The sequence below is a fragment of the Capsicum annuum genome, chromosome 4 (genome assembly GCF_002878395.1).
Source record: "Capsicum annuum cultivar UCD-10X-F1 chromosome 4, UCD10Xv1.1, whole genome shotgun sequence".
NCBI classification, from domain to species: domain Eukaryota; kingdom Viridiplantae; phylum Streptophyta; class Magnoliopsida; order Solanales; family Solanaceae; genus Capsicum; species Capsicum annuum.
In genome coordinates this window covers 11,105,831-11,119,913 of record NC_061114.1, presented here as the reverse complement: position 1 = coordinate 11,119,913, position 14,083 = coordinate 11,105,831, and the positions used below count along the sequence as shown (strand labels likewise).

Genomic DNA, 14,083 nt, shown 5'->3' with positions numbered 1-14,083 from the left:
GCCTTTTCCCTAAAAATAAACAACAAAATAGAAATAATGCTTATAGTGGGGTTCTAAATTTATTAGGTACATATTTAATGAATTTCTTTATGCACGTATATTATTTGAGCAAGAGTTACTGAATTCAATTCCATCATCTTTGGGACTGGCTTTTGCTACTGATAAAAATGATAACTAGTAGCTACTATTTGAGCAAACTCCATACATGGAATAGCGATAAAGTTATTTTTAATTCGATGCTTCTTTAGTAGCTTATCGGAAATAATCTATCCGCCACACTTTTTGGATAGAGATAAGGTTGCATCATATACTTTACGAGGAAATACACAATAAATTTTCGCTTGAAATAGAATTAAGTTTGGGCTAAATCAACATTAGTAGGACAATAAAGCTATCGAGTTCACGTGAAATCATAATCAGACTTCTAGATCCTCCCTTTTCTTCCTTTCATCTGATTTGGTATTTTACTAGGAAAGTGACCCTAAATATGTTAATATTATGTAGTTCATACTCATTTTCACTTAGAGATTCAAATTGCTTTGAGCATACAAACTAAGGATAAAGCATATATATATACAACATAATCACATTTTGATAGTAGTGATAAATAATAAATATTGTAAAACATGATCTTCCTCTCTAACCATGCTTAGAATCCATTTCTTGTGACCAAGTTTTTACCTCAGATAGAATTTATGTACAATTTAGACCAAAATTACATTCCATCCAATATAAATCGTCACAAAACAAGGTTTTTCAATTAACAAGACTTGCAAACAATTTAACATTAGTGCCAAAATTATAACTCAAGAGGTTGAAATGGAGGCTCACTTTGGGGTCTTGTGTGATAAAAAGGTGTCTCCTAAGCTTAAAGGTACGTTCTACAGAGTGACAGTCCTACCGGCTATGTTGTATGGAGCGGAGTATTGGTCAGTTAAGAACTTCCACATTCAAAAGTTGAAGGTGACGGAGATGAGGATGTTGCGACGAATGTGTGGACTTACCGGGAGAGATCGCGTTAGAAATGAGATTATTCGGGAGAAGGTGAGAGTGGCTTCGGTGGAGGATAAGATGCGGGAAGTGAGGATGCGATGGTTCGGGCATGTGATGAGGAGGGGCACGGATGCTTCAGTTCGTAGCTGTGAGAGGTTGGCTATGGATGATTTTAGACGGGATAGAGGTAGGTCGAAGAAATATTGGAGGAAGGGATTAGGCATGATATGGAGCAGTTAAAGCTTACGGAGGACATATCCTTGATAGAAAGGTATGGAGGATGTGGATTAGGGTAGATGATTAGTGGATAAGAGTTCATCCGTAATAGTAAGTAAGAGTGCTTTTGTTTGTATCTACGCCTGTAGTTGCTTGTTCGCGGTGTTTCGGTGATGTCTTTGATTTCGAATAGATAGTTTATGGTATTAGCTTGTGGATGTCTTGTTTTCTTTATTATCTAGCGGTGTGTTATCCCATTTTTGTTGTGTGCTTTTATGTTTTTTGTTTGTTATACTTTTATCTGTCCTGAGCAGAGTGTATATTATTTCCAAAATTATAACTCGTCTAACATAACATATCAAACCTTAATTTTGACACTTTTGGACAAACTTTAACCACCCTTAAAAAATAATCATATTTATACAAATTTTTCTCGAAGCGATTCTTACGCGGCGTGAATCTAAATTAATCGGTTCTGAAGCATTGAGGTTGGCCACCATGCTCGGATCCTTAATAATAATAAACGTCAAATATCCACTAATAATAACTGATAGATAATTTTGGCACATGAAATTCCAACAATAGTTTAAATGTGTGGATCAATAAAAATGTTGAAAATTGTTAGTTATTTTTATAACTGTCTCTATATAACCCTTCTCTTTTAATATGCAATCATTTCATTTTTTTTAAAACAATTTTCATTCAATATATTATACCAAAATAGAAAAAAAAAATCTCAAAAATTTCTAGTTTCATTTCTCTACCACCTACACCTATATTTATTTCTTATTTTTGTCAGGTAAATTTTTCTCCATTTCCAACTTTTTTTTTTCATTAAGATTATGTTTTTGTAATGTTATGGTACTATGCAGCGCGAATCTTGTATTGAGAAAAGTTATCTTATTATTTGTTGTCAGATACTCATATTGTAGTCTGGATTAATCCATATTCATGCATTGCATGCGCCATGCACATACCACTACGTCAATGTTAATATAAAACAACAATAATAAATTAAAGTTTTTTTCAATCAATGTTGTAATTTAGAGTTTGATATAATATCAAAATGCACCTTTTGTTTGATATCTTGAATTGCATTTATTGTATTGGATATATTTCTTTGGGATCTTCGCACAAATAGCCGAGTAGATTTACTGCTTACTTTTTTCTATTCGTTATGGACGATCATAACACATATATTATATATCTATCGGCTATTTTTTGTTTCATAAAGAATAATAAAAATATTATATTTAGGCTTGTTAATATTAATATGTTAAGTTTTAGTGGATTTTGATCTCTAATTTTGTTCTTGAAATTGATATTGAAGAAATGATGAAACTAAGGGACTATATTTTATAGCCATTAAGAGGGATAAGCAATCAAAATATGCATCAATAACCCAAGAAAGATAGACATTGTAGTTTTCTAATAGCAATAGCACCAGGAGGTTACGAGTTCAAGCTTTGGAAACTGCCTCTCGTAGAAAAGCAAGGTAAGGTTGCCTACAATACACCCTTGTGGTGGAGTCTTCCCTTCCTGGACCCTGCACATAGCGGAAGTTTTAGTGCATCGGGCTGCCCTTTGCCCTTTTTAGTAGCAACAGATCAAATAAGAAGTTGATGAGAAAAATGTGCTTACAACAGAAAAGAATGAATACTGATGTCTAGCATCCCCTGATGACCTAGGATTAGTGGTGATGGGGTTGATGTGGTATCTCGGGAACCGGGAGTTGATGGTCTTCTTATAATGTAAGAACAAATTGTTTTGGTCGCGATGATGGTGAGCAACATGTTGGCAAATAGGTCGCGGTGTCTCTCCCTCGAGTTCTTGCTTGGAAAATACATTGGTGTGGTTGGTGTTATAGCATTTAGGTTACAAAAATGGATGTTTTCTCAATTCTAGAGAGCAGCCTGGTGCACTAAAGCTACCTCTATGTGTGGTGTCCGAGGAAGGCCCCACCAAAAGGGTGTATTGTACGCAGCCTTACCTTGCATTTCTGTCAGAGGCTGTTTCCAAGGCTTGAACCAGTGACCTCCTGGTCACATGACAGCAACTTTACCAGTTACTCCAAGGCTCCCCTTCAATTCTAGAGAAATTGAGTATATCATAGCTGGCCGTAGGTTGGATAGTATCCGAAAAGAGGTTTTCTCCATGAAGGCAAACACACTCTTGCAACGGAAAATACTTCAACATAAAAGTCAATTTCCTTTAGTCCTGTTTTCGCGGTAGACATATAGTTTTCCCAGAAAGGACTGTGTTGTGTTAGCAAGAGCGAATCCTCATGAAGACTTGGAAATCACCTCTTGTTGTCCTTTACATTTGATCCTCTGCATATGTTCTTTATCTTAAGTTAAAAGCTTCATTTGATTAGTATAAATTTGTCGATGAAGGAGCAAAAGCGTGTGAATGTATTTATCTTGAGGTTGAATGTGCTTAATCAGAACTCCGATGACAAGTGAAATCTATCAATAAATGACGAACCAAACGTGCAATCATCTATTTCATCAAATAACTAAACCTTTTCTGTCATTTTTTCGCGCTACTATTAGTTTGTTAGTATATGCATTACATTGTTTTGTTTTTCATTTCAGCTGGAATTTTGCATTCAAGGTTGTTCGTCGTACTTCTGAAAAGCTAGGTTCATGTCTGATCTCGATATCCAAATCCCTACCACTTTTGGTACGTCGTATCTGTTCTTCGTTATCTGTGGCTTTCCGTTAGTTCCATATCCTTTTACTTTTTGCTAGCGATTTCTTTTTTCGTTTTCTAGAGAAAAGTTGTTGTTCATTGCTCCTGCAGCAATGTTGTACTTCCTCCTTTTCAATTTGTTTGTCTGGTTTGGGTCTTGTGGTCTTAAACTAAAGATATGCAGAACATACCGAAATGTTTTTTAATCTCGTGGTCTTAAACATGTCATGTGGAAGGTTGAAATCGAGAAGGGACATTCTTTTTCAGACGGACTAAAAAGGAAAGTTTAGACAAACAGATTGAAATTGAGGGAGTAATATGTTACTGATGCAATTTAGTTCCATCTTAGGAGTTACTTTGAATTTCAATGCAGCCATTGAAAGCGGTTTATTTCTATCTTTTCGACTAATATTCTTGATGACAAATTACTGATTGGAGTATCATTGTTTTGTGGCTTGTATCGCGTGGACAGATGCGTTCGCTGATGCAAATGCTCAGAACTCAGGTGCAGGCGCAGGCGCGAAAGAGTATGTGCACATCCGTGTTCAGCAGCGAAATGGAAGGAAAAGTCTGACTACCGTTCAAGGACTGAAGAAAGAATTCAGCTACAACAAGATTCTGAAAGACCTCAAGAAGGAGTTTTGCTGCAATGGTACTGTTGTTCAAGACCCAGAACTCGGCCAGGTGAATAATAGATCCTATTCTTTCTGGTCTTTTTGGAACAAGGTGAGGGTCTATCGGAAACAACTTCTTTACGTCTGAGGTAGATGTAGGTTCTGTGTACGCTCTACCCTCCCTAGACTTCACTTCGTGGGATGTTACTAGGTATGACTCGGCCAGGTGAATAATCGATCCTATTCTTTCTAGTCCTTTTCCAACGAGCTGAAGGTCTATTGGAAGCAACCTCTCTACTTTTGAGGTAGATGTAATGTCTACGTACACGCTGCCCTTTCCAGACCTTACTTTGTGGGATGATACTAGGTATGACTCAGCCAGGTGAAAAATCGATCCTATTCGTTCTAGTCTTTTTCCAACGAGCTGAGGGGTCTATGAGAAGCAACCTCTCTACCTCGTACGTAGATGTAAGGTCTGCGTACACTCTACCCTCCCCAGACCTCACTTTGTGGGATGATACTAGGTATGTTGTTGTTGTCGTATTCTTTCTAGTCTCTCTCTGAGTTACCGAGGAACAACGGACTTAAAGAAGGCGACTCTCGTTCTTTGGACCAACCTATGACCAAATAGAAACGAGTTCTTCACTCTTTTTCACATACACCGGGAGGAGAAAAGGTTACAATAGTAAGCCTCTCGTCCTCTCCCCTGCCAGACAGTCTCCAAGACAAGGAGGCGATGATAAAATCCAAGGCAGATTTAGGATTTGAACTTTATGAGTACGAGTTTTGGGATTCAACCACGACTTATTTGATATAAAGAGTTCGAATCATAGCTACTGGATTCATCCGAGCCAACCACTTACACTCTACGAGCGCCTTTGTATGAATCCATCTTTGTTTGTCCTCTACTAATACTTTCATTCACACAGGTTATCCAACTTCAAGGCGATCAGAGGAAGAACGTGTCAACCTTTCTCGTACAGGTTTAACGCGCTCCTCAACATCCAATACTACATAATCTAACAATGGTTTTACCAAACACGACTCAACGAACTTTTTGTTCATTTTTAGGCTGGCATTGTGAAGAAAGAAAACATCAAGATACATGGTTTCTAAACACAACCAAAGCAAGGGGGATTGATGATGCACATTGCAACTTCAAAGCGCTACGAGCGACGACAGTTTCTGAGTTTTAACACCTTCTGTGACACACATTTTTTCCCATATACAGAACCTTTAATACATTAGTAGCTTGTTGATGTGCATATTGATCAACATATATCATAAGTTTATAATCTGGTGGTTGTATGGTATGTTGATTTTTCTGAATCCCCTATGGAGGTGGAGAATTTTTCCAAAGTTTACCAGATTATATTCTATTTTGGATGAACATTATTATATATGTCATTTTGTATATAGTTTACTGCTATCATCAATATTTATTTGCTTATTTCATGAGCTTTTTGTTGGTGCTTAATGTGGTACTCCCTTTGTATCTGTTTCAATTTGTTTGTTTGGTTTTGACTTGCTACGAAGTTTAAGAAAGTATTGAACATTTTGACATCTCGAGGTTTGAACTTAAACCTTATGAAATGTTCAGATGTTTAATTTCTTCCGTGAGTCATTTCGCCAATTCAATTAAACTTGACTATTTTAACATCGGACCCTTCTTGAATGAATATATTTCTATGAAAAAATAGAATGTCTTCTAGAAGTCTATACTTTGTTAAGTGCCTCGATTTATTTACTTAAGTTGGAGACATTTGGTTTGCGAAATTCAGTAGTTTAACTATAGCGCCCGATAGGTTTAGTAAAGGAGTAGATCAAATTCTTCAATTTTCAAGATTTGAATTTAACATTTTTTTTATGAAGACATACCGTTTCTGGACACTGCATCATTTCATGATGTAGGTTCGGAGGACTTTTCTGTTACTCTTGTGCGGCGTTAGGTGGTGTGGTACGCCGACGGAGTAAGTTGAAGAATATTTGAAAGAGTTCAGAGTCATTTTGGGACCCGAGGCAGTGGGGATCTGCTATAGCAGCAATCTTTCTGCCTGGGCCAACCCCAAAACCATGGGCTAACACCCACTAAAAGAACAACATTACGTTGAAAGCCATTTATTCAAGTGTACGCTTAGAAGCCGACAGTTTAAGGCATCTGCCACAGTTATCACTAGGGCAGGGCATAAAATATCGAAAATTGAATTACCAAATCGAATAAAAAGATTTGATAATTGATATTCAGTAATTCGGTATTTGGTATGGTATTTGGGAGTAAAATTTTAATATTTCGGTATTCGAGATTGGGTTTGGGAAAAAAGTATTTATACTGTTTGGTATTCGGTATTTACCAAATATCGAATTATATATATATAAGCAACAAAAGAGTTACTAAATAGAGTTTCTATTAAATAGACTCTTTGAAGTTTAAACGTACATTTGGACATTTCCAACTTTAATATGAAATTACCAAAAATCGTATCGAATCGAAGTTTAATTTATCAATTGCCGAATTATCGAACCGATGTTTATAAGTATGATATGTGGTATCTATTTTTAAATACCGACTACCGAATCCAAAATTTGAAAATATCGAACCGAATACCGAACGGTCACCCCTAGTTATCACCAAACATAGGCACATGTTCTTCCTGCGATCAATTAAAATAGAGAGGGTCTTTAATGAACGTGTACTTACTGGGCCATGTTGATGTGAAGCAACAGTAGTATAAACTTGTTTTCATCCTGCAAATTTATTGTTTAGAAATGAACAATTTGGTCATTGCACTTTCCCGAGCGAAACTTATCCACCACCACCACAGAAAAGAGCGAAACTTAGCAGGTCCATTCTATAGTTAGCAGTGTGATTACATCAATAGTAAGACTCTTCTATTACGACAGGAAAAGTTGCGGGAAAGGGAAAAAATTGTTTAAACAAAGCTTCTTCAAAAGTAGTAATAAAAATTTAATGTGTAAAGCCAAGTCGAGACAAGCAATAGAGCTGACACCACCCAGGTTCGAGACCACGCTCCGGCCACCCCAAAGGTCGAGCCCTCAGGTCCCAAGCTCCGCCCGAGCACGGGACCACAGACCTCCCCGAGTCTCAGGCTCCAACTCCTTGGGTCCCAGGCTCTACCCCTTGGGGTCCCGAGCCGGAGCCCGGGACCCCCTCCCCTCCTTCACCCCTATTCCAGGCTTCGCCTGAGATGGAGCATGGGACCCCTGCCCTCCCTCCCCTACACCCCCGTCCCAGGCTCCGCCCGAGCGCGGGACCCCCTCCCCGTTCCAGGTTCCACCCGAGCCCCAGACCTCCTCCCTCTGAGCCAGTGACCCCCTTCCCCCTCCCCCCCCTCCGCCCCCTTCACGCCCATGTCCCAGGCTCCGCCCAAGCCCGTGACCCCCTTCCGCCGAGCCCTAGACCCTTTCCCCCCTCTTTACCCCCGTCTTACCCCCGAAAATGTGGGTTATAGCATACCGATTTGGTCTGAAAACACCCCCTTCGCGTCAATTCGCTCGTTTGACCACCAAAATAGCCTTGCCATCCTACACTCACCCGCTCCTTAGCAGCTGGGGTTCCGCAGGTTAATTTTTGGCCCAAAATTCTGTAGGACCGTGGGCCAACCCATGGAACTGTAGGCCATAAAACACCAATTTTGCCTGAAAATGGACCATTTATATCGTTTCTCCCATTTGACCACCCAAACGACACCATCGACCTCGACGGCCAACACTTCTTTACTCCTCAGCCTGCTTGGGAGCTCCCAGTCAATTTTTAGCCCAAATCACACCTAGGTCCCAGGCACACCACAAAACCATAGGCTATAGCACGTCAATTTCTCCCCAAAATGGCTCGTTTATGTCGTATCGCCCGTTTGTCCACCCAAACTGCCTTGCCGACACCGCCAGCCCACACTCTTCCACTCCTCAACCTTCCTATTAGCACTCGATTAATTTTTGACCCAAAACATGCCCAGTCCCTAGGTGCACCCACGGAACCGTGGGCTATTGCACATCAATTTTGCTCGAATACGGTCCGTTTGCACTGTCTCACTCATTTTATTACCCAAACGGCCCCTCTGAATCTGCTGACCCAAACTTTTACTCTTCAATTTACCTGGGAGTTCCCGATCGATTTTCTGCCTAAAACATGCCCGGGCCCCAGGCGCTCCCACGAAATTGTAGGCTATATAGCACATCGATTTTACCTGACAAAGGCCCGTTCGCACCGTTTCGCTCGTTTAACCACCCAAACAGCCCCACCAACCCTGCCGATCTGCCCTCCCCCGCTCCTCAGCTTGCCTGGGCCCCCTCAATGATTTTTGATTAAAAATACGCTTGGGCCTCTGGTGCACCCACAAAATCGTGGGCTAAAGAATACCATTTTTTCTTGAAAATGACCCGTTCACGCTGTTTTTCCTGTTTAACCAACCAAACGGCCTCGCCTACCCATTAGCCCACACTCTCCCACTCCTTAGCCTTCCTAGGAACCCTCGATCAATTTTTGGCCTAAAACACGCCCTAGCCCTGGGCATACCTACAAAATCGTGGTCTATAGCATACTAATTTTGCCCGAAAATGTTCCATCCGTGTTGTTTCGCCAGTTTGACCACCCAAATAGCCCCGTTGGCCCTTACTCCCCCGATCCTCAGCCTGCCTAGGAGCCCCCAATTGATTTTCGTCCTAAAAAATGCTCGGGCTTCGGGCGCACCCATAGGACCATGGGCTATTAGCATACCGATTTCGTCCAAAAAGGTAAAAACGGTCAGTTTGCACTATTTCGCCTGTTTTAACTACCCAAACGTCTCCGTCGACCCCTCCAACCAATACTTTCCTGCTCAGCCTGCCTTGGATCTGCCGATCAATTTTTGACCCAAAAAATGCTCGGGCCCTGGGTGCACCCTCAGAATCATGGTTATAACATACCGATTTTGTCCGAAAATAATATGTTCACGCTGTTTAAGAACCCAAACGGCCCTGCCAACCCCGTCGGCCTACACTTTCTCGCTTCTTAGCCTGCCTGAAATCCCCTGATCAATTTTTAGCCCAAACCATGCCCGGATCTGAGACGCACCAACAAAATCGTGGGCTATAGCACACATATTTCCCATGAAAATGGCCTATTCGTGCCATCTCGCCCGTTTAACCATCTAAACGGTCCCACCAGCCTTGTCGACCCGTACTTCTCTTCTCCTCAACCTGCCATGGAGCCCCTGGTCAATTTTCGGTCCAAAACACGCTAGGGCTCCGGGTGGACCTAGGGAACCATGGGTAATTAGCACATTGATTTTGGCCCAAAATGGTCCGTTTGCGACATTTTGCCCGTTTGACTACCCAACTAGCTCAGTCAACCCCACCGGTCCACACCCCCCACTCCTCAGCCTATTTGGGGTCCTGTGATTGATTTTCAACCTCAGAATAGTGGGCTCTATCACACCGATTATACCTAAAAATGGCTCGTTCGTGTTGTTTGGCCCCATTTGAACAACCAAACAGCCCTACCAATCTCCCATTCCCTCGCTCTTCATTCTACCTGGGAGCCCCCAATCAATTTTCTGCCCAAAACACGCCTTGACCTCATTGAACCCATGGAACTGTCGGCTATAGCACACCGATTTTGCTCGAAAAGTGGCCCGTTCGTGATTGATTTTTGACCTAAAACACGCTCGATTCCTGGCGCGCTATGGAACCGTGGGGCTATAACACACTGATTTTTCCCTTAAATGGATCATTCACACCGTTTCACTAGTTTGACCACCCAAACGGCCCTGCCGACCTCACCAGTGCATATTACCCTCTTTCTCAACCTATCTAAGAGCCACCAGTCAATTTTCAACCCAAAATAAGCCCAAACTATATGCTCACCCATAGAACCGTGGGCTATAACACACCTATTTTGCCTGAAAAATGGCCCTTTTGCATCGTTTCTCCTGTTTGACTACTCAAATGACCTCGTCAGCCTACACTCTACTCTCCTCAGCCTAACAAAGAGCCCCAGTTAATTTTTGGCCCAAAAAATGCTCGGGCCCAAGGTACATTCAAAGAACTGTGGGCAACAACACATCGATTTTGATCAAAAATAGCTCGTTCGACCACCCAAACGGCCCCGACACCTCACACTCCCCAACTTCTCAGCCTTTTGGGAGGCCCCAAAACACACTAGAGCCCTAGGTGCACTAACAGAACTGTGGGCTATAGCATACCAATTTCGCTCGAAAAATAGCCCGTTCGTGCAGTTTCACCCATTTGAACTCCCAAATGGCCCCACTGACCCCGCTAGTTCACACTTTCTTGCTCCTCAGCCAGCTTGGTGCCTTCAACTGGTTTTTAACAGCAAAAACGCCCGGGCCCCGGCGCACCCATGGAACCATGGGCTATAACACACCAATTTAGCTTGATAATGGCCCATTCACATTATTTCCCATTGCTCAGCTTGTTTGGGAGCCCCAATTAATTTTTTACCCAAAATACGTTCGTATCCCTAGCGCACCCATGAAATTGTTGACTATAACACACTAATTTTGCCCGAAAATGGCCCGTTTGCATCATTTTGTCCATTTGACCACCCAAACTATCTCGCCGACCCCTTCGACTCACACTCCCCTACTTCTTACCCTTACTGGAAGGCTTGGTCAATTTTCGACCCTAAAAACGCCTGGGCCTTTGGCGCACCCATAAAATCGTGGACGTCGAATTTGCCCGAAAATGGCCCGTTCATGCTAGTTCGCTTATTTGACCACCTAAATAGCCCCTATCCTCACCCAACCACTCTTCAACCTTCTCTTTATAACCCAATTGATTTTCGACCGAAAAGACGCCCGAACACATGAGCACCTACATAACTGTGGGCTATAGAGTACTGATTACTCTCAAAAATGGTTTGTTGGTGCCGTTTCGCCCGTTGGACCACCCAAATAGCCCTACCGACCCCACGCGCCCGTATTCCTATTCTCTTCAGACGGCTTAGGAGCCCCTGATTATCTTTTGATCCAAAATATACACGGGCCCTGGGTGCATCCATGGAGCCATGGGCGAGCACACTGATTTTGCCCGAAAATGGCCCGTTCGCATTGTTTCACCCGTTAGACCACCCAAACAGTACCGTTGACCCTGTCGAGCCATACTCACCCACTCCTCAGCCTGGCTGAGAGCCTTTAATTAATTTTTGACCCAAAATACACTCGGGACTCGAGCACAACCATAAAATCATGGGCTATTACACACCAATTTTGCTCGAAAATGGTTCTTTTGCTTTGTTTTGCCCATTTGACAATGCAAACGACCCCGCTGATCCATACTCCCCTACTCTTCAGCCTGGATGAGATCCCCCGGATGATTTTCAACCTAAAGTACGAGCGAGGCCCTAGGTACCCACGAAATCGTAGGCTATAACACACGGATTTTGCCCGAAAATGGTTTCTTCGTGATGTTTCGCTCGTTTGACCACTTAAACGACCCATCTAGCCCACACTCCCCTATTTTTCATCCTGTCTGGGAGCTCCCACTCAATTTTTAGTCTTAAATAATCTCAGGCCACCTGGCGCATCCATGAAACCGTGGGCTATAGCATGCTGATTTTGCCCCAAAATGGCCCATTCACGCCGTTTCATCCTTTTGACTAACTAAACTACCTCGTCGGTCCACACTCCCCCTCTCCTTAGCCTACCTGGGACCCCCGATCGATTTTCTACCCAAGATACGCTCTGGCCTCTGGCGCACCCACGCAACTGTAGGATATTACACACTGATTTCACCCCAAAATGGACCATTCACACCATTTTTATTTTTTGACCACCCAAACAGCCCCGATGACCCTGCTGGCCCATAATCCCCTGTTATTCGGGTTGATTGAGAGCCCCCGATTTATTTTAGGACCCAAACTCACCTCGGCCCTATGTGCACCCATGGAATCATGGGTTTTAGCACACTAATTTCTCCCAAAAATAGCCCATTCATGTCATTTTGCTCGTTTAACCACCCAAACGGCCCCACTGGTCCACACTCCTCCACTCATCAACTTTCCTGGGAGCCCCAATTTATTTTCAACCTAAAACACACCTGATATCTGGATGCACCTATGGAACTATGGGTTATAACACACCGATTTGGCCCAAAAATAGTCCATTTGCACTGTGTCACATCGTTTTCCTTGTTTAATCCCCAAAATGGCCTCAACAACCCTGCTGTCTCCCACTCCCACACTCATTAGCCTGCCTGGGAGATCCCAAATGATCTTTGACCTAAAAAATACCCATTTCCTAGTCGCTCCCACAGAATTATAGGCTATAACGCATTAATTTTACCTAAAAATAGCTCGTTTGTGTTGTTTTGGCTGTTTGACCACCCAAACAGCCTCTCCACCCCATATTTCCATGCTTCTCAACTTACCTGAGAGCCCCCATTTAATTTTTGACCCAAAACACGCTTTAGCACAAAAATTTTGTCGAAAAGTAGCTCATTCGCATCATTTCGCTCGTTTGAACACCTAAAAGGCCCTGCTGATCCCATCGGCCCACACTCCCCCGCCCCTCAGCTTGCCTGAGAGCCCTCGGTCAATTTTTGACCCAAAAAAGCCTGTTCCCTGAGTGGACCCACAAAATCGTGGGCTTTACCACACTTATTTCACCTGAAAATGGTCTATTCACGTTGTTTCGCTCGTTTGACCACTCAAACGGTCCCTCAAAATTGGTCGGACAATACTCCCCTGCTCCTCAGCCTATCTGATAGCCCCCAATTGATTTTTAGCCCAAAACACGCTTGGTCCCCTTGGGTGAGAAACACGTTTAAATTTTTATCATCGTTTGAGATTCTTATAGTAATAATTATAAACAAAGAAATATGAATGGTAGATATATAGCCTCAGCCTGTTCTCTTATCGTATGCAACCTATTATCACTATGGCTAAAGAATTACTATTTTAACAAAGGATATGTAGGCTCAACCTATTTTTTGGTTTGGTTTTTCTTCGATTAATAAAATATGTTTTATACAACAAGTTGCTTTGATGTAGGCTCTGCCTATTCAATCTGCTTTAAATTTTAAGAATTAATACTTTGTTTAGGTTAATTATTAAAATTAACTATTGTGAGATGTAATTCTGAGTTCTTTTTATCATATGTTTTTGTTAGCCACAACATTCCGAGCATATGATATAAAGAAAACAAGTTCTTTAATCACATAAAGTTAAGTGATTCAAATATAATAATGAAATCTAATAAAGTCCTATTATCTTATCAAAACAGTAACCTTACCCCACCGGGAGGTAACTTGTTTTGTTAGATTAATTGGAATATATAGTAAACCTTTTTGTTTAAAAATTATCCTATGCCCACAGGTATAGATTATATTCTAGTTTTATTCGATTTACTAGTCTAATGAAGTTAAGTCATTCTATGCATGGGTGCAATCTCTACCCACAACAAGGTTTAAAATTTACTTAAGAATTATTTTTTACATGATTTATTTTAATGGTTATGTATTTCATAGCTTATGTATGTGTATCCTTGTTTTGCAATTAACACAGCTTTTCCTACTGCTCTATGTAATAAAAATGTTTGAATTCCTATGTTGTT

The 14,083-nt window shown here is 41.7% G+C and overlaps 1 protein-coding gene across 1 annotated transcript; it reads left to right on the top strand.

The window, feature by feature from the left end:
• The first annotated feature begins 1,870 nt into the window (after nucleotides 1-1,870).
• Nucleotides 1,871-5,969, top strand: LOC107869831 (protein translation factor SUI1 homolog). Its single transcript, XM_016716252.2, has 5 exons — nucleotides 1,871-2,008; nucleotides 3,804-3,891; nucleotides 4,373-4,584; nucleotides 5,444-5,497; nucleotides 5,586-5,969. Exons 2-5 carry the CDS (start codon nucleotides 3,855-3,857, stop codon nucleotides 5,628-5,630), a joined length of 348 nt encoding a protein of 115 aa, XP_016571738.1. The 5' UTR covers nucleotides 1,871-2,008; nucleotides 3,804-3,854; the 3' UTR covers nucleotides 5,631-5,969.
• Nucleotides 5,970-14,083: the final 8,114 nt, after the last annotated feature.